Genomic DNA, 27,711 nt, shown 5'->3' with positions numbered 1-27,711 from the left:
GTTGCAATAATTAGCTATAATCAGCTCTGGATGATATTATGACAGTATGAGTGTTTTTATGACTAATATTCCCAGTGACTATGAACAGAACGCCCACTTCTCAGCAGTTTAAAGACCCACCCTGGGCACTCCCTCTCTCCCTCTCCCAGTGCAAGTGTGAGTTTGATTAAGAGTTGACATAACTAATAGCCTCTCCACTAATGCAGGTAGAGAAAGGCAGTTCAGAGTCTCACAAGGACCAATTGGCTTGAAAGTGTTTTCAACTTGCTAATGATGAGCTTGCTATCCCAACATACTCGCTGCTGAGTGTGTACTCAACTCTGAAGCTACTTGGAGAGGTGCTATGCAAAGCTGGAGTGGCTCTGGATCATTGGCAAAGAAGGGCTGAGTAGGTCTTCGAAGGGCGACAATGTCGCAAACACATACTTCTATATGCAAAAGGTTTGGAGCCCTCGGGCAAATTGTGTGAAAAATACAATCCACACTTCAAGAAATGATCAGAGAAGACTTTTAAAAATCTGCCTACAAATAGCAGTGGTATCCGCTCAAAGTGGGGTTAGTCAGTTAGCAGGGTGCTTGAACTTTTTTCAATTATTTACTTGCGCTTCAATTTTAAAATTCTGTTAAAATAAAACAAGGCTAATTATAATGAATTGTATTTACTTGTTTTTACTTCACAAATCGACAAAATGTGTAATTTTCATAAACTTTTGTATGCAACCATATGTGTTTGTCATAGCTCTACTACTCCCTATTTTGCCAAAGTCTTTTGCATTTACATAAAAAAAGGACCCATGTTACATGTCCTCTGTCCCATCAACTCTCAACTATCCCTAAACTGACAAAACCTGACTCTTCGTGAAGAATTTTTGAGATTCATACTGATAGCTGAATGGGTTATTTATATAACCACCTTTAACAGAGATGAATCTTTGGGGGAAATACAATGCACAACTACATGTGTTTCACCGTTTTGTTGAATCAGAGCTAAATAAATGTTCAGTTCTTGTTATGTGTTAGCTGAGAGGATAAGCTTGTCATGACAAATGTCAGGATGATAGATAGCGTTATGGTACTACAGAGGATGAGAGAGAAACAGAGAGTTTTAAAAAAAAAGACCATTTTATCACCTCTTCCAGAGGCCATAAATAAAAGAGAGAAAGAAACAAACAGAACTGTTTCCTCACAATTCCACTGGCTGTAATGATAAAAGTCAGTGAGAAATGGAGGGTGCTTCTTACATTCATTTAACTCTACAGTTTTCTTGTTGTAAATCTGGTGTTACACAGGTAAGTGGTGGAGTACTTACATAACACCTAATTTTGCTATAACACCTTGTAGCCCTTTCCCTTGTAGCTCTAATTTATATTAACAAACCTTTACACTCCTAATAAATCTACTCATATTATCAGCACTGGGATGTGAGGTATCCCCCATTTACAGCAGATTTCCTTGAGTAGAACTGGATTGAAAATTCTTGGGTTTCTTTTCTTTCTTATGACTCTCCACTAATGTAAGTGTAAAAAGTGTAAGCCTTGTATGGGTTTCGTTGGTGCCACCCTCTTTTTATCCTTTTTTTTCATGCAGTGCAGCATCTTGCTGCTAGTCTTGGCAAATTGTTGCCAGCCTATAGTGTAACCATGTTACAACACTATTGCTACACACACTGTAATCCAGTCTTAAATCTGGCTAAACTCATTCACTAACTTTGAATGTCTCTATTACCAGCACTGGGCGTCCCATTATTCCACTGGTCAGTCCTCCTACTGAGTTTGGTTGTGTTACTGGGTTGCTAAGGAGTCATTAAACTATTCATGTTCCAACTAAGTAACTTTCTGCTGGCTATACTAATGGCACTGGGTTGCTGGTTATCTCTTCCCGCAAGCAACTGTGCACATGTTCTTCCTGTAGCATCTTACATGGTCTTGCATCTTTTGCAAGTCCTTTCCTGCCACATGCTCAGTCCATGCTCAAGACATCTTTCCCTGTTTTTCGCCTGCATACCAGACTCAAGTTCACCTCTCCATCAAATTCATTGATCTCACCAACCATTTACAGCCTGCTGTGTACTTGATGGGATCTAGGAGGCACTGGAGTACATGCACAATACACAGACATGTTAAACCAGCATTGATAGGCAGGGAGGTAGGAGGTCATTATGGCCCAAAATCAATCTTTTGCTCAAGGGTGCCTTAATCCAGTCATGCACAGATTGGTATGAGGTCAAGATCCTGTTGGTGAGAATAGGCTAGAGCTAAGAATATGTTCAAAGCTACCAATAGCAGGAGCATTCAGTGGCCTAATGGAGCATATCACATTATCACTTCCACAGTTCACCTCCCAGCTGTCCAGACTTTTCTTGCATGTCATAAACCCATCTCTCTCCTTTGCCTGTATTTCAAATTTCGCTTTTCAAGAAATACAAACCCCACCCTCCCAAAAACAACAGCAACAAATGTCAGCAATGTGAACTAAAAATAATTGGTACTCGGCCTTATCCTACACGAAAGCTCATACAGTGAATCAATGTAATAACATGCTTCACAGAAAAACTCTAAAAACTTTACTAAGAGACAAAGGAGGAGGGAGACAGAGCAAGACAACGTGAGATGGGTTAACCATCAGACAGGTCCAATCAGCTGATGCACACCGCCACTGTTATCAACTCTGTGATTCTTCCAATATCAAAGCCCCAAGATCATACTGTATCACCTGTTCGCTGCTGAAGTGAGAGATTGAAGAGGTGGTTCTGGGCCAGAGAGGTTAGAGAGAGAGAGAGATGGCAGATGAGAGAGATAAGTATCAGTTCCTACTATCAGACCTAGCTGCATGTGGTTCCAAAGCTAGCCCTGGTAGTTTATCTATAATAGGCAATCTTTGCCTTTGGAAGTCACCCAAACCCATTGGGAGAGCCCATGATGTAGGGACAGTTCACTTCCTAAGCCTTAAATCTGAGATGGACGTCTTAAAAAAAGAAATGGCTAAAACACACGTCATACACTGTCTTAAAACAAGTGCCTATGAGAACAAATGTGTTATATGAGCAGCTTTGTGGTGTTAAAATTTTGATGAGGCATTGTACAGTTGTATTGGACATTATACATTATGTGTCCTAATGCTGTGTGCTGCCAGGGTGTCAGGTGTGTCTTCTCCTCTGCAGTGACTTTTATATGGCCTTGGCTTGTGGCAGGGAGCCTCCTCAGTGGCAGACCACTAAGCCAAATTGATTAGATGAAGGCCCTCTTCTTTGAAGGTGTCAAGCCCACCCCCTACCCCCCATCCCACCCACGAGCAATCTCTCTAATGGTGTCCCAGCAACCCTGTCACCACAGAGCTTAGAGGACCGAGGGGGCAGAGATTCAAGAGATTCACCAGAAGAGCAGGTCAGCCGAGGAATGGACACTTTGTCATTACATTGTAAGTGTGATTTGGCTGGAGTTGAAAGTTGTAAAGTGGTGTAAATGGAAAAATGACAAGTTATTTTAGTTTGAGCTGTACACACACAAAAAAGATTTTCAGTAGGGGGTCAATTGTGTAAGTATCGCTGCAATCACTGTGATCTTCTGTTAGTGTTTTAAAGCTACTCCACATCAATGACAGTGCAGTTTTAACCTCAGTCAATAGCCCTTGAGCTTCTGCCATTTCCTGATTGCGTATACTGAACAACTGGCACTGTGCTTCTATAAAAACCTCAAAATAAAAACTCTTGCAGTAAAGTAATAATCAAGGAAAAGTAGTAATCCATGAAAGTCAAGTTCAAGGAAGGAACCTCAATGGGATGTCCAAGAGAGTTTGTGTGATCTGTCGGATACTTATTCCAAACGTATGTGTGTGTAGAAGGTAAATCATAGTGATCTTTTAGTGTTTTTTAAGCTGCAGAAATATTAACATTTTGGTTCAGTAATGCAGAAGCACGGTGATTAAGATAGAGATGACATCAACTTATATGCATTATATACCTTGGCACTGTGTTTTACGTTCTGATTTGGACACTCAAGTTTGAGTCTTGTTTACAACACCGACCCCAGGGGGCTGTCTCTATTTATCCCTCTCGTTTGTCTGCAGGTGGAAGAGGCAGGGAATTAAAGCCATTATGGTGGACTTTATGCACAGCTGCCATCTAATATCCAACCTTCATTAAACGTAGCCTCAAATAGCTATTAAAATCCTCCTACTTTGTTGCAGTATTTCTGTCACTTAGGTTGTGTCCATTTCTGTTCCTCTACTCCACAGGAAACTAACAAATAACAACCTCGCTGCCAGACATATACAACTAAAGTCGTCTCATGGGTCAAATAAATGAACCCCAGTAAAACTCTTGGCGCAACCCAGAACAGAAAATTCAATTTCAAAGCCAGCACCATTAAGATCCAGCGTTAATTTAAAGTTTAAGACGTTTTCTGTTACTTCTGAAAGATTAGAATTTAGTCCAAAGCAGAGGCGGAGGCAGCTCCGGCATCCGTATAATTACGGGAAAATTACATTCATTATTGTAATTTACATCTCATCTCCAATCCAATTATTAGCAGTTTGACCTGCATGGCACATGTTAGCATGGAAATCTAAAATGGGCTCCCAAGACGGTGGCAAGGGAGGGGTGGAGAGCAGAAAGAAAACGAGAGGTAGAGTTTGGGACTTTGGGAGTTGTGGGAGGGGAAAAAACAATCAATATGGCTCTAAAAGATGATGATTTTAAATAGCCATAATTCTCTGCCTCAGAGCACAGCTGCCAAGGGCGCCACTGGTACACTTTGATGTCTGATATGCAATATTGCTGCCAGTAATTCGCTCATCTGCATCTCTGGAGGGACCATCAGCTGTCTGTCTTGCCTGACCATGTATATGTGATGTCAGCCCAGTGCTCAAAATTGAACAACTTTTGAGGGACCTTTGAAGTGGAAATAGGAACTTGTAAAGAGGGAAAAGTTGAAGTGCATTATATATGGTCTCCAAAGAACAAACATACCCTGCGAACAATGCATTTTGATTTGCATCTTGCTGGATTCGAAGAAAACATATCATTATCATTAACTGCCTGACTACCATTTTTATCTTTATCACAGTGATTACCTACAAAACACAGAGCTACAGATATACCTATCACCAAGATGCCATGTGGAGGTGGCAATCAGTGCTCTCGCTCTAAGATGTACAGGCTTAGAAGTAGGCTGTCTGGGTGGATATAGCTTTTATAGCCTCATCATTGTGCTATCAGAGAAAAATTAAATGGAGCATGACAAGATTCCAACTAAAATTCAAGTCTCGACATCTGTATACAGTGAAACAAGTCTTTAGCTGTTAAAGTCCCTCTCTTGTTATGTCTGGAATCCTGAACTATCGTAGCCTGCACATCAAGTCTTTATAGACAATCACTAAATTTTAATATCCATCGATGAAGAGATGTTAAGCAAGTGACGCAATTTATAAACAGTTTTATTTTATATTTTGCCTCTTGGAAATGCACTAAATTGAGGTGAAAATTAACCTTAGTGTTACTTTGAAAAAAAAGATTTGTACACTAGCAGGAATGTAGCACAACACAGAAGTAAAGGCAGCTCTGTTTATTCAAATGTGAAAGTGCAACAAAAAGATATTCTGTACTTAAAATCAAAAAATAATTGTGATAAATAATCATGATCTCAATAATGATCAAAATGTTTGTGATTCTCCTTATGCCCATGATTGTGTGTGTGTGTGTGTGTGTGTGTGTGTGTGTGTGTGTGTGTGTGTGTGTGTGTGTGTGTGTGTGTGTGTGTGCAGATACTGTATATGTTAAGTTACAATACATGTAACTACTGTAAATGCACAACAGTGCCCATACCCATCAGCAACCCAAGGCATTCATGTCTGCCGGATGGTAGACTCTTCTCTAAATGGTTGATTCATGAACCAGGCAGTATGATATCTCCTGCATTATTAAACATTTTCACTACCCCTTAAGATATACTTACTGTTTCATGATTTTACTGCATACTTTCCCTGCACACACTGCTTTGCAACAGGCCATACTTAAGGTGTGTCTTCATAGACAAGACTTTTCTTGTCATGTGCCTCGACTTCGAGCAGCCCAACTGTCTAGACTGGTGGTGTAGTGGTTCAAGCCAAAATGTATTTGCATGCTTCAATTCTGTTTTCCTGCAATTCACACACTTAAGCACAGTGACTGCATACTTGGCTCTGGGTGCTGTCAAAATGTGAGTGACCTGTAACTCAATACTGTGTCTTAAAGCATCCAATGTGGTCACAAAATAACAGTCCATGCAGCACGGGGCCAAATTGGGATTAAGACATTCATTATTGTTCAAAGACATTTCAATAGGTCAGAAGCTTCCAACTCTGCCTTAAAGCTTGTTGGTCCAGTGGAATGCATTTTCAAATCATCCTTTTGCCATATGTGAACAGTCTGAAAAGCAAGAAATCAATACTGCAGAATCTTTGTTGATTTAGGGAATAAGTGATACCAAAATATCTCCCAGAAACCAAATCCACCTTTCAAATGTTGGTTTGAAGTCAGCTGACAGCAGGTCAGATAGCATCAAATAATCCTGCTTTTCACACTGTGCTACTGGCTCACTTTCAGATTGCTATTGCACCATTCCTGAGAACAATTTCCATAAATCTCCACAGTCTATCAGGCCAGAATGAGCTCTTACGTCAAGGTAGAATAGTAAAGTCAACTGTTCATTCATGTGCATGAGTGTGTCAGTCTATGCCGGTACGCGAGTTTTGGCTTTGAATGTCTTAGATGTCATTTGAAGTTTAAGACAGCTTTGCACCACCTCACTGGTTCCACTTCATGGCCCATGAATATGTGGACATCAGAAACATCTGAGTCACTCACTTGTGTGTGCCATTTTCTGGTTTTGTGTGCAATGTGTGAGTGTGTGCATGTCCACCTTGCTCTGGCATGTGTGGTTTTGCTCATGCATGACTGAGTATCCCACAGTGTCTCAATTCCTTCCACTGTCTCGGTTTCGACCTGTCTGTCTACGTTAGTGCAATGCCATTCCCTGGACACACTGCACAAGCTTGACAGACACTCAACTCCACACAATACACCTGAAGCATGTCAAATAAAACACAGTGTGGCCACTTTGTTGTAGAGTACAAAAAGTTAACTTCCTTTTTTTTCTTTTCTTTTTTTGTTTTTTAGGTTTTGTCAGGTAATATGAGACTGCTCTGTTGCAAACAAATTCAATTTAATAATAAAAGTCTCATGACAGAAATCCAGAATTTATTGGATATGTTTTGACAACCTGCAATCATTCCATCTTTTTTTGAGACCTGCATGATTCAGAACAAAAATATAGCTTCACTCAAGGTAGATCTTTGTTTTTGGTTGCAATTTAGGTTAGCTAAACTCTATACCAGAAAACTGTCACATGTACACACAATTGACTTTAAGCATCAGTCCAGACAGCAGTTTTCATTCACTCCCTTTTGTTATGCTTGGCTTGTCAAGTAACTTTTAGCTTTCAGATGTCTGCTTTCATGTTCCTGACTTTTAAAGCTTCACATCTGAATTGCTGCTGTTGGCATATAATACCTGCTCATTCTTTTAAAAAGCACAGCGTGGGCCTTAAGGTACTAGTCATACTGATGCTAAATTTTCACTTCTTTGCATCAGAAGACTACCTTTTCTATTTCATATTGTAGCTCTCAACAATGTCAATTACTTTTTGCTAGAAGGTAGGAAGTTCACTTCAAGCAGCCCAATACTCTGGTGAAGTAAGTAGTAGATTGTTTTGTTCACAACAAAAGCCCTAATTATCTTTTTTTTTTTTTTGTAGAATTTAAAGCTGTCGCAGCGATTTTAGAAATACTAAAAGCTATGATAGAGTTGAGCATTTAATAAAGGTTTTTCTTATGTGTATGACAATAATGATGATAGATTTCCTTTAAGGTCACGACTATTGGTAGTGGTAGAAAGTAATTGAGTTTAGCACTGTCACTGGACTCACTGGATCGCAGAGCAGACGGAGTAACCTCGATCTCACTGTTGGCTTGGTAGGGTTGGAAAGCCGATGCTGAACTCATGTCACTGGCAAAGGGTTCTGGACTCTGTGTGCCTGTGGAGCTGGCGCTTGTGCCATCACCTCCATTGTGTGGATCCTGCTCTTCATACACAGCGACCAACTGGAGAGAGAAGGGAAAAAAATGTTTGCATGTAAGTGCGTGTTTTGGAAGGCAAAAAGAGAAAAAAAAATTGCCAATAACTACAGAAATATGGGGTTTATGCAGTAATTATTGTGTTTGTCGATGTACATAGATTGCATAACGGTCACACACATGCAACACGTGCAAGCAGTAATTGTCTCAAGTCAGGACTGATAATCCCAGTATCAGTGGTGGGACCTGTATTAAACATGTTGCTGGGACCACTGACTAGTGTGCACTTGTGATTTCTCCATGGTGAACAAACTGGAAGTTACAGCAAGCGTCAAACTTTGCGTCAGTCAACAGGCCCAGAATGAACCAGCCTTCATGTTCAGAACCATTACTGGTGACAAGAGGTGGGTCTGCGGCTACCACCACGACTAAAAACAACAGTTTTCACAGTGAAAGAGCCTGACGTCTCCAAGATTAGAAAAACTGCATCTGGTCATGAGCACACCAGGATGGATGGTGCTTGACATGTTTATATAACAGGCCTTCCAAGGAGCATCACAAGTGTTGCTGGAGCAATGGGAGCGGTGTATCACTGCACAAGATCACTACTTCGACAGGCACCATTTTTTATTTTTAAACAATTTCAGAATTTTTTGATCACACCTTGTATGTAAAAGGTTATAGACTATGATATTCACAATGCAATTATAATATCCAAGTGTGTTTTTGTTCATATAATCTGCTGCCATGCTGCAATATGCATTAGGCATCAACCCAAATCATTCAATTGTGTTGGAAGTCTGGTAGTAGCACACATACAAACTCACTCTCTGCAGTCTAATCTTACAACATCTGCAGTCATGCAGCATAGGGTGCTCTACGTTGCCAGGTTTGGCTCCCACAGCAAGCAGCTGCTCCATTCCAACAAAGGCGATATGTTGTCACCTTACCCAAGCCAGATAGGGAATATTCCCTGTAGCATCCCATAATTATCAGTCTGACACACACTGCTCATCACTATAGCCAGCTTGCCCACTTAACAAGACGGCAAAGGCAAGTCAGCAATCTGGAATGTGGCATGAAAGAAACATCACACTGTTTAAGAAAATTATCTCAGTAGTCAATTGTCTACATATGAATTAAGGGTTTTCTTCAAGCTTTTGGGCTAAAAAAGAAATTGATGAGATGAATGCGAAACAAATACTCCACAAACTGTTGTAGTGGTTGGGGGAAGCAGTGCCAAGCAGCTTTTATTGCCAGCACAACCTGTCACTACACCTCTCACAGGAAGATTAACCTCTTCTTCCACCCAGACAGAGCAATCTTACAGCACAGGAATGATATACACCATGCTATATGGAACAATAGTATGTGTATTACAGACTCGAGATGAGTTCCTTCATGTCTTTGTGCTACCTGCAAATCTATGTAAAGGAAAGGCATAAATGTGAAGACAGCAGCCAACAAAGAAAGCATTAGTCGCTGTTGGGAGCAAACAGCTTTCGTGTATCCCACACAGTATTTGTCTGAAGGTAAAAATAGCACGTGTTTTTCCATGTATTTGCTGTTTTTCATTACCCCAACATAGGGAAATCTGCATATAAACAAGTTTAGAAGCCCCTGCACTCCTTTTTTTATTTAATTCATATGCAGAAGATGACACTTAAGTGTGTATGTGTTTGTGTATCTGCTGTTGAATTTATGCCTTTCTGTGAGTAAGCCCATGTGGTTTACTGTTGCCGTAATTCACAGCGACATCTCTCACGCTGGCTTTGCACAATTAAAGCAGACTGCTTTTTTTCCCTCCTAAGATGTTTTTTTCGCATCGCAGTACCATCTCTGGGACGTACTCTATCACTGAAGGCTTCACCCATTTCACTCTAATCACGTTCCATTCTGATCTTGAAATTACATTCCTCAGGTTGTAAGGGTTTATCACAAATTTGCTCACTGCAAAAGAGAGGCAATCAGCAAGGAGAAAGAGCCGCTGCTACAAAGCAAGAGAGCTTCAATATTAGAAATCAGGCAGCTTGAGGAGGTAATATCCTGCAGGTTAGCTTATTGGTAAATGTGTAAATTCTTATGTGAAGCATGAAAATTGCTGTGTTTAACTGCAAACTAGGCAAAATGAGGATAAATATTGATCAAAGTGGCTTAGGGATGCTTCTTTACACACGTTAGATTATTTCAGATTTGTTTGTGTTTGTACGAATGATAAATGCTGCTTTGGCTTAACATTTTTTGGAGTGATAATGATGAGACGGACAGCTAAGTGAAGAACCAGAGGCGGCTGTGAACACAGACAAGAGTGAAGCGCTGTCCCCAGAGGTATTTACACTGCTCCAGTGTAAATGTGCAAGCCAATGAATCATTAGTGACAAAGTAATCAGGCCTCCCATTCATATGTTGCTAGGAGTATTTAGCAGCCCGACAAGCCCTGTGCCTGCCAGCTGCCCATTTAGAGAAGTGGTGAATACTGTTGTTGGTGTCGCGGGAAAGTGTGATTCATTTTTAAATACATTCCAAATCCCTCTAATTAGGTCCACTTTGCCATGCCTTGCATCCTTTCACCAGACACTCCAGAGCACTTTGTTGGTATCTGACATGTGCAGCTAAACTCATTCACACACCCTCCATCTCATAATCAAATGGGCCTGCATTTATCCTGCATTCAATATTTATGGGCTCTTCAAAGTGCGTGTCCGTCCCTTAAACCAAAAACGACATAAAAAGTTCCCTCTAGTCTGAAATCGGAGGGCTTTTAATGTAAGCTGAGGGCAGAGACATAAAACCACTGCAAGTCATCCAGCTTATGAGGCCAAACAGAAAATGGAATGATCCTCTGATTTCCAGGCAGTAGACACATCTTTTGCTTATTGCTGTGTGTTATTGATCTGTTTGCTTAAGGTTAGTTCCAATTAATCCTCAAAAAAGAAGTTCGATAAAAAGAATGGTGCAGTTTAATCTGGTATAGTATTAGAATGGTATGGTATTAGAAAGACAGAAGGAGCTGGCACAGCTATGGATGTTGCAATATTTTTAGCATTTTATATCAAGTCTTCTGCATCGATGCACACCATTTTACAGTCAGTCAATAATGAGCCCATCTATACATACCAAAATGGAAAAGTTCCTTATGTTCTGGATTCCAAACAAGTGTGTTGATATATCAGGTTGCAGCTGTGACACTCAGAATTATTATTTCCAGAAGATTAATGCTTGAAGGCTGTTGTCTGTGCTGTGACCATAACATACAAACAAGGGTGGGAGAAGGAATGGAAAGGGTCTAAATCTTTGTTTGACTTCCACAGTTATCATCAATACACATCTGCAGTGTCTTTGGAAGAGGGCAGCCAGACTTTGAGAAGTACCCTGTAGAGCGTCCTCCCTTTCTTGCTTCTCTCTGAGCTTTTTCCATCACCATCCTGTCCTCTGTCTGTGCTGTGGAGAGTAGGGCACACTTGGCCAGAGGGAAAAGTGACGCAATTCTTGCTGTTGACAGGACAGAGCTCAAGCGGCAACCCAGTGAAAACCATCACAAAACGCTTTCCCTCCGTCTGGGAATTGGTCACAGCCACTTTAGAACTGAGACGATTTCACGTTTCAATTTTCTTTATTCTCGCACGTTCCCCCCGTGGCTGCTGTACAGCAGGTGTTGAGTTTTATTCAGAAGTTTTTCAAAAGGAGGAAAAAGTTTCTTAGTGATGCACAGACTGAAACTGCATGGCTAATTGTCAAGTGGCGTGACAGCTGAGTCTGTGGATTCAGAACAGATAGGAGGGAGGGAGGCAGGCAGAGAGAGAATTTTAAAGAACCTCTGAATAACAAGATGCTACAACCTACAATAAAACTCACACTTATATCAAAACCAAAGGTGGGAAAAGAGGAATGAGAGAAAGAGAGCACATTACAGGATGTGAGTTGGAGAAATGTTCCAGTTTCCAGTCTCAGGATAAACTGTGGAGCGATTTGAAAAACCTATTTAGCTCCTACCTGCTTCAGTTGAGAGAAGCGAGGAAAAGAGAAGAACTGACTGAGTCTTATTTCATGGGCCTCTCTCTCACCAGCAGGGAGCTACAACATTGCTGTTGCCTTAAGCCCCTGGAGCAAGGCTGACACTTATCCACTCTCAGACGGTTCCACTGACTGTCACAGCAGCTGCCAATCAACCGCTATCTACCTGGAAGCCTGAGGGCTGCTGGAGAGAGGCAAGAGCAGGGAATGGTGAGAGATGATGATGAAGGGGTGAGACGAGGTGCAGGATAGGAGAAGAAGCGAGAGAAAAGAGAGAGAGGGAAACTCAGATGAGGCCGAGCATTCTCGGCAGCCGAGGTACAAGTTGTATTTGGGATTCAGCATTTCCATATCTATAACACAGAGAGCAGGGAGACAGGGCACTGAAAAACAGAATCTCAGGGATTCCTTTCATGTTGGCCTCCTTTGATCTCCTCCGACTTCTGGCAGCAAGGTGGAGAAGAAGAAGAGATGGAAAGGAAGCAGCTGAGGGGGGATGAGGAGTTGTTTTGACAACCTCGCCCTATCTCTTTTCTCCCCAACCCCCCCCATCCAAACACACCCCTCTACCTCCAGAAACTCTGATCTGCCAGGAGGCGCGGGCATTAGGATTGGCGCTGGTACAAAACAGCCGTCCCAAACGTTCACCAAGTGGCGCTCCAAAGACAGAGGTTATTAGCAGTCATGGTGCAGCGCTGGCAGTGCCAACAGAGACATGTAATACCTGCACCGCAGTGCTCTGACGCTAATCCGTATCTGCCACAACAGCTTTTTCACAGCCGAGTGGAAGGGACGGCTGACATGAGTCAACCCGTGGGAAACCTGTCCGCTCAGTCCATTCCTTCAATTAAAGAGCACATCCAATGTCTTGCCAGGCTGCATCCCGCTGGGAATATTTATTGCCTCACAAAAAGTCACCCCTTGGAGGCAAGCTTATTTATTTTGTCTTGCACAGTTTTTTTTTTGTACATTCTCCATCCCTTTCAAAAGCAAAAACTCAATGTGTGTCTAATAAGTACAGATTAGAACTTAAACAATAGACTGATAAGGCTAATATACTGAGCTGCATTTATTCCCTTTGTCTGATTTATTAGTGTTTGCTTGTGTGGATGCATTTTTTTTCTGTAGGAATGTTTCATATCTGTTTGGACATGAAAAAAGGACTAACACTTTAGTCTGTGTATTTGGCATGATTAATGCATGAAAGTTGTGTTAAATTATGCATTGTCTTTGGCATCATATGCAGGACCCGTCTCAAAAAAATTCCACTTCTACTCAACTAAATTTCAATTTTAATTACATTTTGACTGAGATGTATGACATATCACATACAATTCAAATCAACTTATCTTTGCCATGTATTTACTTGCTTTACTCTCAATACTTTTCAACCAACCAATCATGTATTAGATATAGCAAAACTCATCACTGTGTTAACCCAGATATTGGAGAAACATCTTCACTTAGCTGCACCCAAGACAATAGTGATTGGTTTCAAGAAATACAACAAAGTCAGAGCATTTCTTCTTCCAATTGTAGAATAATGCTGAGGTGCAGCCAGACCATTACGTACTACGAAATGAGCTGGCTAAGCAAAACTAGCTTTGTAGAATAAACAGGATTTATCAGAGTCAAAAACTCCTTGAGCTTAAATTTTACTTCAAGGCACACGGATACTGCTTATAACTGGTTGTTGCTACTATACTACTTCTCTAGTCTGTGAGAGTCCACCTTGAAGATGGTAGGTTGTATCTAGCTACTCCACACAAACACACTACTGCTGTGCATACACATATTGCCCTTGCAGCAGAGTAGCTGCATTGACTGTCTCCACATACACAAATTTATGGGCATAGTTGGGCGTGTGCAGAGGGGTCTGTGCAAACTCTGGCAGACTTGAGAGAAAATGTACACCATCTCTGGACCCTGCATTCCTGCAGAAAGTTCAACACTTATGCAGATTTTGTGCCTTTTCAAAGTGGAACCTTTTCCTACTACATCACAGTATTACATTTCAATGTGGAAAATATGTTTCCTTCAAAACAAGATTACATTTCCTTCAAAACCTAAATGAGAATGCAGTTTAGTGGCATAGGAACATAATTTTTGGGCGACAGGGTTGCCTTTGCATATATATTGTCTCTGGTGGAAAACACAAAAACACACAAACACACCCACACACCCAGACCTGGTTTCATCTCCCCCCCTATCATTTATCATCATTTTATTGCAAGGGCACCAGGGGCGCAAAGTTATTACAGGTACAGTAGTGGTGGAAACTGTGAAAGCCACTTACTCCACCAGAAGCTCCAAGGACTCCAAACTTGTTGAGTAATAGCCATGGATCAACATCCCTCATCCACACACCACACACCTATCCATCCATCTGTCCATCCATCCATCCTTTGGCATCCTCAAGCAGTCACGGATCCTTAAAGCATTCATCATTTACGTACATTTCAATCATCAGTCGAGTATGATTTTTGACCATACATTCTTCACTGAAGAAGCAGTCATGGTCTTTTCATTCCCCTTAATGCACTGATCTGAGAGAACGTGACCTTAACTTTTAACTTTTTTATGACCTTTGGCAACATCACACAGGACAAACCTTCCTCTTAGAGATATCACACAGGTTTCAATATTTCATACTTTCCTGCCCTCCATTATTTCTCACACACCGTAAGTCAAGCAACCCAACAAAGTGCTTAGTCCTGTATTTTTCCTGCTTATTAAGACCATCAAATATTCAGAGAATAAGTCTTGAGCAGTCCAGCCTGCCATCGCTAGCATTCCGAATAACGCTCAAATGGCACCCTGCAGCGCTTTGGAAACATATGCATATTTCAGGTGCTGTCACATGGGGTTGATGCAAAGGAACTGCACCCCAAAGGCTTGCTAAGGCAAGACCTGAAATGATGACACATGCCGCAAAGCAAATGTAATGCATAAAGATGCTGCGACACATGGAATACATCCTCCCATTTACAACAGCGATAGTGTGCGAGGGCAGTGGTGGATGGTGGGATTGAAAGGGGAGGGGGGAGTTTATAAGCCGGTGAGCAGGACGATGACAGGCTTAAAGAAATATAATCCCCAAACAAGCAGACGCAAGTCCTGAGATTGGTTTACGCTGCTGTACTCGCTAAAACATTAAATCATCATTTCTTTCACTAAAAAAAAAAAACAACAACAACAAAAAAACAGCTCATGAGGTACATCCACCACAGAAAGAAAAAAAAAAAAAATACAAGGTGGGAGGGGTGTTACAGTGGACCAAGAGGCAGTGAGAAAATATACAGAGCAAGCAAAGTTTAACCAGATTAGAGACTCATCCCTTTCAAATCCACTAGGCTAAGTTCTCGTCCCTGCCTTTGAAGTTTTCCTCCTGCGGTAGGGGAAATGAATTCACACATATTAGGGCGCTGTGTGTGAGCGCTACCTACGCAGTGCTGACAGAAGGGAAAATTCCTACTACGCCCCCGACGCATTCTTCCATGTATATTAATACCTTCTAACCTCTGGAAGTATGTACAATTCAACACTATTCAGGCCTTGGGAAATAAATAACACTTTTTTGAAGGCACACAATAGACCCTCACTGTCTGCAACTTCAGAGTGAAAGAGAGGAGGGAGCAATAGAAGGAAAAGTGATGACACATTCATGAAAGCAATTAGGGTGGGTGTCCATAAGAAAGTAAGAAACATGATAAGCATCTCATGACCTTGATGGGATAAATTACTATCAATCACCTGACATTAATTAACACTGAGCAGACTCATGAAATAATGCTGACCTAATCTTGTTCCATCAGCCCATCTACACTTTTAAATGTAATAATATTCATTAACCTATTATAGTCTATGTGTACAGAAATGGGTCCTACTCAATTCACTTTGTGCCACAACTTCCACAAATGTAGTCTAAGATATTCTTCTGTTGCAGGTCCTATGAAGGGCATTATACATAGGTTGACTGTGGAGAGACTACAGGCTGTGCCAAAAACAGTTTGTGTCGTCTAATCATTTGTTTATGGTATCCTCTTGATTTTCATGCCACCCTATATTCATTTTGCTGTCTAAACAGAGTTGTTGAGGGCACCTTCAGGTTTTGCACCCTCAAACTGGCCTTAAAGAAATCTAATCAATGCAATGAACCTACCTGCTCTCACAGTCTTCATCCATCCCGCCCCCACCATGCTGCACACCCAATCTAATAATGCCTCTCCTCCCCAGCCCTGATTCACATGCAAAACAACGACCAGACAGTCTGTCTAGGGGCCGCACTCGCAAACACACACACACACACACACACACACACACACACACACACACACACACACACACACACTCACAGATTTGAGTACATGAGCACACCCACCTAGTCATACACACAAACTGCAGACACACACAAAAGCACAAAAAGTCACAGTTTGTGTATTAGTATTCCTCTCCCAATGCGATAGCATTAGAAAAACCCATATTCTAACAGTGCCTTTCAGAGGGAAGTGCCCTTCAATCTTTCATTGGTTATGCACAAAGCTAGGAGAGAGTAATTAAAAACTCCACATCCAGGGACCTCCGCACAGAGAGAGAGAGGGCCAAAAGAAAAAAATGGAAAGCTTCAAACATTTCAGGCCTCTCTGGTGGAAAGAGATGGAGGGAATGAGTAGCAGAAAGTGGAGTGGAGCAGACAGAGAGGGAGGGCCGTATCCTTGACAAGGCCATACATCCTCTGTAGTGAAGGCAGATGGAAATCAGGTGTTTCATACCTTCAGCAAGGCTAGACCTGATCATTAATCAGAAGAATTTACACCTCAGGATTGTTGGAACATACACGTTTGCTCTAATTACTTAAGTATCGTCTGTCTCAGAGTGATGGTGAAAAGATCTAGACAAGAACTCTTTCTCTTTGATTCTCAGTGCATGGCACGAACAGCTTACATCTAACACAAATATATTGGGTAGCTACGAGTTTCCATTATAGCTGCACATATTAAAATTTTTCTGTGGCTGGAGGCAAACATTTAAAAACTCCAAAATCCAACGTACATCAGAATCCAGGGTGCAACAGTCCTTTAAAGTGTGAGTGTTAAATCTAAATCACTGTTTTCATTTCGTGTGTTACGTTTACCTGTTGGAGTTTGCATAGGAGAGCTGTGTATGATCTTTAAAGCGAGATTTATTTTCAGAAAGGAAGCCAGCAGGATCAATATAGAAAGAGTGAGCTGTGTCTTTCAAACAAGCCTCTATAAACCCGGCGGATTTAGGCAGAAATTCTCAACAACTACATTTATAGATCAAAACACAATTTTAATATGACACAATTTTTTATTTATTTTTTTATTTTATTTTATTTTTTTTTTGAGATGTATTAGTGTATTAGTTGCCAGGGTTTTGGTGGCCCTCTTGGGTGGCCTTCACCCTGTCACCTGGGATGGCCCTGGGTGAGCTGCCTAATAGCCTGAGGCCATGGACCAACAACAGAGGCTGTATGTGTGCACAGGCTACTTTACATTCAAAGGCAAGCACTTTGAACTTGCGTAGAGTAGACTTCAAAACAAACACCTCAATGGGTTTAACGGCTGAAAGCAAAATCTCACTTGGAATAAATTACATACGACATACGAGTTTCCATGTGTTTTGATGTTCTGAGCTGTGAATTCGACTCGCACTAGATGATGAAATTTAGGAAAATACTATAAAGAGGCAACGCACTGGTCTGTAACAAACTAACACACAACTAAATCACACAATTTCAGAAGTAATAATAAAATCTCTCACTGGATAAAAATCATGTTGGATTAGAAATTAAGATAGATTTAGCATGCTAAAATGTGTTTACTAAGAGACAGAAAACCCTTCCATGTTTCTGTTGGTTAAGGGGAGTATTACTTACAGCTACAGTTTAGTATTATCTCAAGGAGCATTACTTGGCTTATGTGAACAGTTGTTGAATGTCTTCAATGGTGTTGAAGGTAGCCTTTTAAAGTCTGAGAAAATAAACCTAATGATGGCATCAGGGGCATCTCAGCTTGGCCCCGCATGCTATAAATTTTAAAAAGAAAGTATGTGCAGTTTGAAAGATATAGGGATTTACGGACATAGTCCTTGGTGATAGAACAACAGCAATATGTGTAGGCTACAAGAACTTCATGAAGAATAATAAAATAATTGTTTGATAGAATGCTTGATAGTTTCACTTAAATGCATCAGATGAACAATGTCATGAAAGCACTTAAAGAAAAAGCTTAATTGCTGCATGAACAAACCAAGTGTGCTCCCGTCATAACTCATACAACAGTTAATTATATCCTTTGATAATGGAACCTCTTCACCCTTAGTTGTACTTCTTGTGGCTTCAGTGCAGGACCTCCATGATGTGCTAGTTTGCAGCTGCCTTGGAGTCCGACTGCCTCCACCCACATCCTAAAACTATCCCCTGTAGAAGCTGCAGTCGGCATGGACTTGCCTTTGCCATCGCGAGATGTGCTTTACCATCAAAACCTATAGACTTTTATCTACCTCAAAGAAACATGCTCCCAGGACTGACAGACTTGATGTCAGGGTATGTGCAGAGGCTTGCGCAGGGTCTCTTTCTGGTGGTAATTAGTTGTGGCACTTAGAACCTTAACATCAGCACAGTGCATTACTTTCACCTTAGTCATCCTCTGTGCACCTCCAGGTTACAATTTCTTATTTAAAAATCTGATCGTTATTAAGGTGAGATCATTCTTCAAGTATTTGTAGAAACATAGTCCATTTGTTTGTGTTTTTCATGTTATGATAACAATAAAATTATTATCTGTGTACTTTCATAAAAAGGCCAAAGTGGTCAAACTCAAAGCAAGGTGCATAGAGTTTAAAATAAACCTTTTATGTTTGTCTTTGTTTAAAAAAAAAAAAAAACCTCATTATTAACTGAAATAAAACATCTACCTGTATCTCATTGCCCTACAAGGAAGGTCTAATATATGATTGCATCTATAGTGAAAATGTAGGCTTTCGGACATTTCAAGCTGATCTACACTGCAGACTAAAATTCAGGATATCCTGACCCTTTTAACTCCAGAAAATTCCTAAGAGGAAGTCCTAAGAGGAAAAGTATTGGAACAGTGAGGTCAGTTCCTTTATTTTCACTGTAGACTGAAAACATTTGGGTTTGAAATCAAACAATGGATATGAGACAAGAGATCAACATTTCAGCTTATATTTCCAGGTATTTACATCTGGGTCTAATACACAACTTAGAAGACACCACCTTTGTTTGAACCCACTCATTTTTCATGTGAACAAGAGTATTGCAACGTGACTGGCAGGTGAGTTTTGTTGCCTGGTGTGTACTATTACACTGATTTTTCAAACAATAAATAGCGCTCAATGTCTACGTTCAGTTTCAGATTTGGGTTTTACCTGTGCCAAAAAACAAGCAATTGCAAAGCTGAGAGAAGATGGACAATCAGTCAGAGCCATTTCACAAACGTTGGTGACAGACAGCACAAGCATTTTGAATGTCTTGAAGAAGAAAGAAACCACTGGTGTACTAAGTAACAGACGTTGAGCGGATACACCAAAGAAAACAGCAGCAGTTGACGACAGAAACATTGTGAGAGCTGTAAAGAAAGACCCTAAAACAACTGTTAGTGACATCAGAAACAACCTCCAGAGGGCAGGAGTGAAGGTATCACAATCTACTGTTCACAGAAGACTTCATGAACAAAAATACAGAGGCTACACCAGAAGATGCAAACCACTGATTAGCAAGAAGAATAGGAAGACCAGGCTGGAATTTGACAAAAAGTACAGATATGAGCCTCAAAAATTCTGGGACAAAATTTCATGGACTGACAAGACACAGATGAACCTTTACCAAAGTGATGGAAAGGCTCAAGTTTGGAGAAAGAAAGGATCTGCTCATGATCCCAAACATACAAGCTCATCTGTGAAACACAGTGGAGGTGATGTCATGGCTTGGGCTGGCATGGCTTCTTCTGGGATGGGCTTATTAGTCTTCATTGATGATGGAACACATGATGGCAGCAGCAAAATGAACTCAGAAGTCTACAGAAATATTCTGTCTGACGATTTAAAGAAAGATGCAACCAAACTGGTTGGAAGATCCTTCATAGTGCAGCAATATAATGACCCAAAACACACTGCCAAAACAACAAAGTAGGTCATCAGGGGCAAGAAGTGGAAGGTTTTAGACTCGCCAAGTCAATCTCCACACTTCAAACCTATAGAGCTGCATTTTACGTGCTAAAGAGGAGACTGAAGGGAGTAACCCCCCAAAACAAACAACTGAAAGAGGCTATGGTGAAAGACTGGAATAGCATCACAAAAGAAGAATACAGAAGTTTGGTGATGGTAATGGGTCACAGGCTTGATGCAGTTATTGCAAGCAAATGATCTGCCACTAAATATTAAGTCTTATTTACTTTAATCTATATTAAGTCCATCTGTTCCAATATTTTTTCTCACCTAAAAATTTGGTCTTCCATTTCAAATAATGCTCTCTTCTAAGTTGTGTATCAGATCCAGCTATAAATACCTGGATGTAAAAACTGAAGTGCTGGTCTCTTGTTTCATATTCATTGTTTGATGTAAAATCCAAATGTTTTCAGTCTACAACAAAAATAAAGGAACTGGCCTCACTGTTCCAATACTTTTGGAGGGGAGTGTAACTAAAATCAAAAGACTAACAAAGCCCTCACTGTATGATCATGGGTGGTGTGCTCTCTCTCCGAAATTGAGGCTAAGTACACGCATATGTCATAGAACAAGGAGGAAGCATAGATGGTCTACTAGAGACTATTATCTACCAGGAAGACAAAAACAAGCAGGCACAAACTGAAGAGAACAGACACGGAAACATCTGAGGTCCTTACTACACACATATCCACATATAGGTTGATTCACCATATCCCTACCTGTCTTTTAGCTCTGCAGCTGTCAGTGTTGTGCCACTAAGCCAGTCAGCTTGTCAGGTGATCAGCTGGACAGCTAATCAGCCAGGAAATACATTAGTCAACAAGCCAGTCAGCTGATGAGTAAGCCAACAAAATCCAACCAGTCAACCAGTCAGTCAGCCAATCAGTTGGTGTATTATCTAGTACATCAACCACTAGTATACCAGTGAGCTGTGAGCCAACAGAAGTGCTCAGCCAGTAAGCCAACCAGTGACCCAGTCACCTGGCCAGCCAGCAAGAAGGTAGCCAAGTGGAGCGAAACACCCCACTGCTGGCACTGAACTGAGCCGAGGCAGAGCCAGCACCCACAACACACACATACAAACACACACACACAACTAGCCAGTGGGGACAGGACTGTCATTATCTGCCATCTGCAGGCCTGAGTGGCCTTTGCCTGGAGGGGAGAGGAAGGGAAGAGGAGGGAGGTGAAGCAGGGAGGGAGGATTCTTGTACTTATGTGTGTATTTGTAGAGGAGTAAACTCACAATGTGAGAAGTGACATGCTCTCACTGACACCCCGAAATGCACAGGAAGACAACAAAGAAATGGCTTTGTGCCCATAAGCGAATACACAGGCATTGCTTTGTGAGAGGGAAGTGTACAACCAGTGTGTTACACTACAAGAGAGCAATACATCAGTGTGCTCAACAAGAGCAACTTGGCAGACAAAACACCATGCCAAGTGTATTTGTGTGTGTGTGGATGACTCTCACATAGTGTGCACATTTTAGACAGATGTAGATGTTCACGAAACACATTTAGCCTGCCCTATAATTGTTGCTGTGTGTTATTTACAAAAATGGTCCGGCTGTAATAAATTTCTGAACCAATTATTTAGATTTATTCATAGAATATTTGTATGAAGGATTGAGGTGTTAGGGATTTTCTAAGTGTACAAACCTTAAGCAGGGTCTGTAGAATGTAGGATGGTGTTGTCTAAAGAATAAAACACCAGCAAGAAAACTCAGCACAGAAGCTTTAGACTGAATAACAAGGGCACAGGCTGCTGAGATTTTGAATGTTTTTCTATGGCTCCTTCCTCTCCCTGCTGTTTCTTTGGCTGTAGCCAAGCGCATCGCATCACTTCACAGAGCTCGGCACCTCTACAGCAGCAAGGTTCTGGCTGTGGAGAAGTGAGTGTGTGTTATGATGTGTTGCAGTCAGCTTCATGCAGAAGCTGAATTACATCCATGAGTTTGAAAGAAGATGCTGACGTGTGTGCTGATTCCCAGAAGTGATGAGAGAACCAGAAGAACCAGAAGCTGGTATAAGTTTGAAGAGAAAGAAAAGACATGAAACACAGCTTATCAGTTTATCAGTAACACTGATACAGCTGCAGTGTGTGTGTGTGTGCGCGCACGTGCATGTGTGTGTGTTGTGAGGGCTTCTCATTCTGCTTCTTCTCCAAGACAGAAGAGGTCAGCACACTATTTGTCAAAAATAAACTAATACTGACAGCTTTTTGCTGTTTTATATTGTTACATGAAACACTGACAGCTAAGCATAAAATCAACTCAACTCTCCATGTATGAGTGTTGCAGCCTAAACTGACAATCAAGCTGCCTCTCAAATGCCAACTCACTCAAACTTCAGACAAACACTTGAATCACACATTCCAAAAAGTAAATGACTTCACAAAAGTGAAACAGTGAGTCCCCCATCCCCTTGGTTCTGTGTCCTAATAACGTTTTGAGTAGAGGTCCAGCTCTAAGTTCACCCTCTCTGCTCTTTCCAGCTGCAAGTTGGTGTCTTTGCAAGGCAGCTTGTGCCCTCTAGTGCATGTCACACTCCAAATACCTTGCAAGTAACTGTACTCTCGCTTCTTGTCTCACTACTTCAGAATGCAGTGGCAATAGAAAAGTGGCTATAAGGCGCGCTACCAGGTGTAAGCAGATATCAAGATTTATTATTTGAAAATAAGGTGTTTCATGCACATTCGTATCTTCTTACTGATTTTTTTCTCACAACTTCAGTTCGTTTCTCATGGGATGTCACGTGAATCTGGCCTTTTGTCTGTGCTGATCTTTATTTGTAGCTTCACTAAATAAGCCTGCCTGCCAAAGGCCAATGACTGGAAAGCTATGAGTAAACTCTAAGAGCAATGGAGTGTTAAAATGGTCAGCAAGTCAAACAAATGCCTTTGTACACTCAGTATAAGTGAAGGGATATGAGGACACAGTGCGCCCCACCCTGTGCATAATGGGAGGTTACACGACGGGGTGGGGGTGTATGTCTGGGGAGTGCTGCTGAACTCCCGTAACCTCAATTATTCAGCATTAGGCCCTGCTATTGATTTCCTGTTGGATCGACTTACTGAGTCCCGAGCATTGGGACAGTGACATGCTATAGCCTTCCCTGGGAGGGATCTTTAAGAATGGATGGATGGGAGTCTGTTAGGGGGAGAGAGAAAAGAGATACAGATCCACAGGAAGAGAGGAGGGTGTAATTAAAGATACCCCTTATCAAGGCTGTGATAGATGAAGATGTCACAGCTCATGGACTAGTTAGTTTGTGAGAGGTGAGGGGACCGGTTAGTTGGCTTGTCGACCTTGGGGAGAGAGGGTGACGTTGTGTAGAGGCCAGAGGGTTCCCATGACTGACGGTCCTGCTGAGGGAGGAACAATATTTATGTTTGAAAAGAAAACTCTGTGGCTGTCCCATATGCGGGGGAGACTAATTGTTTGAGGTTATAGGGTATTTTTACTAGTGTTGACGATCTGGGTGAGTTGAGCCATTTTTCTCAAGCAGTCATTAATGCCCAAGCCATCCTCAGTGAAAACAAATAACACTACGATGAAGGAAAAGTCAGCGTCAGTATTTCTCACACTATCCAGGAGTTGTCTCACACTTTTTCGGAACACTTTTCCTTGACTTAGAAGTAAAATGTCATGATGTCAGGAAAAGCTGTGAAAGAGAATTTATTAGGACAAAATAAAAGACAGTTACAGTGGTAGGAGAATTATACTTATTTACACAAGGCTACACAATCATGCAACGAAGGATGTTGTTGCTGCATAGAACTGTGAAGCAGCATTATCTCTTTTCCTTTTGTAACAGATGGAAAAATGTATCCTATGCTAAAGGAGATAAGAAAGGAAATACTGAAAAACTTTAGCATTTAGAGATTTCAACCAACTCTTATCATGGCTGCGACTTATAGACTTCTGGGTCATTACACTCAGTCGGAGACCTCCCTTAGCAAAAGAAAGACTATTCAACCGCACCTTGGTCGAAGGTAGGTCTGCCTTCTTCTGTACCTGGCTGGATAATCAGACATGGGTCAGGTTCCAAATAAAACAGATGGCAAGAGTTGCCTTTCTGCAGTTTCTCCTTGGCCCAACCTTGAGAAGCTGTGCTGGGCTGAGCAGAGCACTGATCTGGGCTGAGCAGGTTTGGAGGTTGAAAACTGGAGGGGGCAAATCTGAGGCCCGAAGCCTAACAGAGCGTGTGCTAATTCAAGGAGGCTGAGGTGGATCAGGGGTTTAGAGGTTTGAGGAGAGGTGAGAGAGAGTGCTGAAGCGATGTCTTCAGGCACAAATCTAGTGTTGAATTTTAAAATCTCACTTCTTTAAAAGTCTTCTTTAAGAAATAGTATAAAAATCCCATTGTTTCTTGTTAAAACAAGAAAGTTAACTAATCAGGAAAAAAAAACTCTTGATTATAGCATGATGTTAATTAAATGACTTTTCTTATTTGCGGTGGCTGTCACTTGTTTCAAGAAAGTTTAAAAACAAGAGTAAAAAGGGAGTTTCTAAATGATTTGTATTTATATTTTAGATAATCAGTAGACCTTGGAATATGTGAGTGAAGTAATTTTGCCATTGTATGCACTATGTGTGCCTCTTTGGTGTTACTGTTTGTGCTGTGTATTGTATGTTTGAGGACAAATTGTAAAGAATCCATTAAACTGTGGTATTGTACTTAAATCTGTGAATTACAACTTTTAGAAAATACATCAGCGCTGAAAGATGATCTCACCACACAGGCATGTTTTAGCCATGTACACAGATAAACATCTTTAACAAGCAGGAGCTCAGTTTGAGATACAGTTTTTGGCAGTTGATGGATTTTCTGGTAGGTTAGTAGAGGTGTATTTTCTGGTGTGTGTATTTTGAGGGTGGCTAAAAGGTGAACAGGGTAAAATTGGGGTCTTGGCAGTGAGTAGTTAGCTGTCAGCAATTCGGCTTCACGGCAATCAGTGCTTAATTGGCAGTGTTGATGACAAGTTCAAGCAGGGCAGACTACAGTGCCTGTTTACTGCTGTCTCCTCTTTCTACTGCAGATTTAAAGCAACATATTAACTGTCTCCAGACATGCAGATGTCTGTGTTTCTACCTGTACATCATGTCAACAGCATGTGATTATTTTGTGTAGTACTGGAGTTTCTTTCCTTGTTTGTGTCAGTGCTTAGAGGTCTGTTTGACCTGGGTTCAAAATGTGCTTTGTAGTTACTGAGTCATATTTTGGCAACACAGATCTGTCATAATTTATTGGTGCCATTTTATGGTATTTGTCAGTCAACAGTATAGTTTAAAAGGTACCGTAAATGCAAGAAGTTACACAACTCATCAGCAAGGTCGTCTTAGATTCTACCTGTCAAGACTTGGCCCTGAGTTTGAGACTTATCAAACAGATGTGAGAGAAGCAGCCTGGAGGCAAAATTCATTCAGGTACACAACACATTACTCTGGCAAAACCTGATGCATACTGAAAAACCATCCAACTGTTCAGACTCACCCGCAACTCAAAGGATTTTTATAAAACACCAAAGAGATTTTCAGCCAGGGGATGAAGAGGGAGATAAAGAGAGGTAGACAGAGAGGTAAAATAAAGATCTGTTCTTCACAAGATGGCAGAGCTCGGCTCACACACAGTGGCATGAATGTAAATGAGCTGGTGGATCATGCTGTCACATGCTGTCAGGGGTGGAGAGGAGAGACTCTGCACCTCTCTCCTGTCCACAACCACAGAATTACCACTCATATTTTCGACTCTCGTCTGTCCAAAACTTAGTCTTTCTTTCTTTGTCTACATTTTTTCTTTCTTTTTCAGTATTGTTCTTACTCCCTTACACTCTTCGTCTTGTTGTCTCTCTGCATATTACAACTTTATCTTTTTTCAAAGATCAAGTATATAAATTGGCCACTCTCAGAGGGTTGACTTTTTTTAGCCACCAGTCTTTGCATACTTCATTGTCTGAGTATGGAGCAGTAAATGAGCTTCTCCACTGAAGCTTTGCAGTGCATTTGCAGTGCTATTAGACTGACACTGCCAAGGCAGTCAGTGGTTGATACAGTGTAAAGGACCAAAGCTCTGGGTGTAAGAAGGAAGTGATTATAGACATGTGTGAGTGCCTCTTGGTGTGAGTGTTATTTCTTCTAAACTTGTGACAAACAGATCTTGAATTGGGGATTCAGAAATAGGTTTGGAATGAAGCCTTAATCAGTAAGAGGTTAGGCTACAGATTCAGGTTGAGGATTGTTCAGTTTTGTGACATGTTTTAGGGTTACATTCATGATTATATATCAGAGAATAGATAAGTAATAGGTGGAAGGTCTGGCCAGAAATTGTACCTCTCCATTGTAAGAGCTGGTTAACGCTGGCTTAGGGGACAATTTCAGCAACAGCAGTTTATATAAAGGGGGCTTTTTATTGTCTTTCCCTTTCCCTTGGTCTCTCCCCTAATTTTCTGTCAATTCTCCACTGTCAGCTATCTAATACCATAGGCAATACCACCTTGATACCAACATTTTCCAATCATTGCTTCGTAGTATCGTGGCAACTGAGAATTTTGGACAGGTGTGAAAGTGGTTCAAGGAAAAGAATGGAAAAAAAACAAGACAAACAGAAAAAGCTTGATGAAGAAAGAGAGATGTTCATTCATACTCCATCCCTTCGCAGCACTCAGGCAAGTGTTTCTGGCCAGAGTGACACTAGGCTGCTCTGTGCCACCACAGTGCCAACGCCAGCTGGAGATCCAGCTTCCCCTGTGCTGTACACAGCTGCAAATCCCCTCAGCCCTGTTCAAAGGCTCCCTTGGAGAGTAGAGCATACAGCAGCAGCCAAAATGTCAGTTCTTCTAGCAGGTGGACAGCTGATCTGGACAGAAAATAGGCCTTGGCAGGCGGGTAAGGCAGCAGTGTCTTGAGGTGCAACAAAAAGCCTCCCAAGAGTATAAGCTCCCCCTTCAGAAGATGTGTAAGCTGCAGCTTTGAAGGAACAGAATCAGCAGATTTCTCAGCAGGAAAACAGCAGCTTCTGACACCTAGTGACACTTGTTACGAGAAGTGCATGTAAAACCTGATCACACTTTGCTAAAGCTACAGAGAACATGGCTTCTGGAAAGGAAATCAGTTTGACAATATTAAAAGAAAGCTGCAAATCAGACACTGAAAAGGGCAAACTTTGCCTTTCCGTAGTTTTCAGCATTGATATTTCAAACTCTCACCTTGTCAAGAGCACTCAACACTAAGTTTCTTTAGACTGAGAATCACTGGAAGAGACACTGAAGGAATGGAACTAGGCATCGTGGCACAACCATCTCACAGTTAAGTAAAGCAGGCTGTGAAAAGTGCATTTCCTAGCCTCTTTATTTTAAATGGCCATGATGAAGCAC

General features: G+C 41.3%; 1 protein-coding gene across 2 annotated transcripts in view; it reads right to left on the bottom strand.

Moving 5' to 3' along the window:
* pard3aa (par-3 family cell polarity regulator alpha, a) overlaps positions 1–27,711 on the bottom strand; it is a 392,129-nt gene that overhangs the window by 244,985 nt on the left and 119,433 nt on the right. For both annotated transcript variants that reach the window (XM_055007067.1, XM_023262624.3), the window contains exon 3: positions 7,962–8,136. In XM_055007067.1, coding sequence (XP_054863042.1) covers positions 7,962–8,136 — 175 coding nt within the window. The remainder of the gene's footprint in view (positions 1–7,961; positions 8,137–27,711) is intronic.

Source organism: Amphiprion ocellaris, chromosome 22 (assembly GCF_022539595.1).
Source record: "Amphiprion ocellaris isolate individual 3 ecotype Okinawa chromosome 22, ASM2253959v1, whole genome shotgun sequence".
NCBI lineage: Eukaryota > Metazoa > Chordata > Actinopteri > Pomacentridae > Amphiprion > Amphiprion ocellaris.
This window is presented reverse-complemented; position numbering and strand designations above follow the sequence as displayed.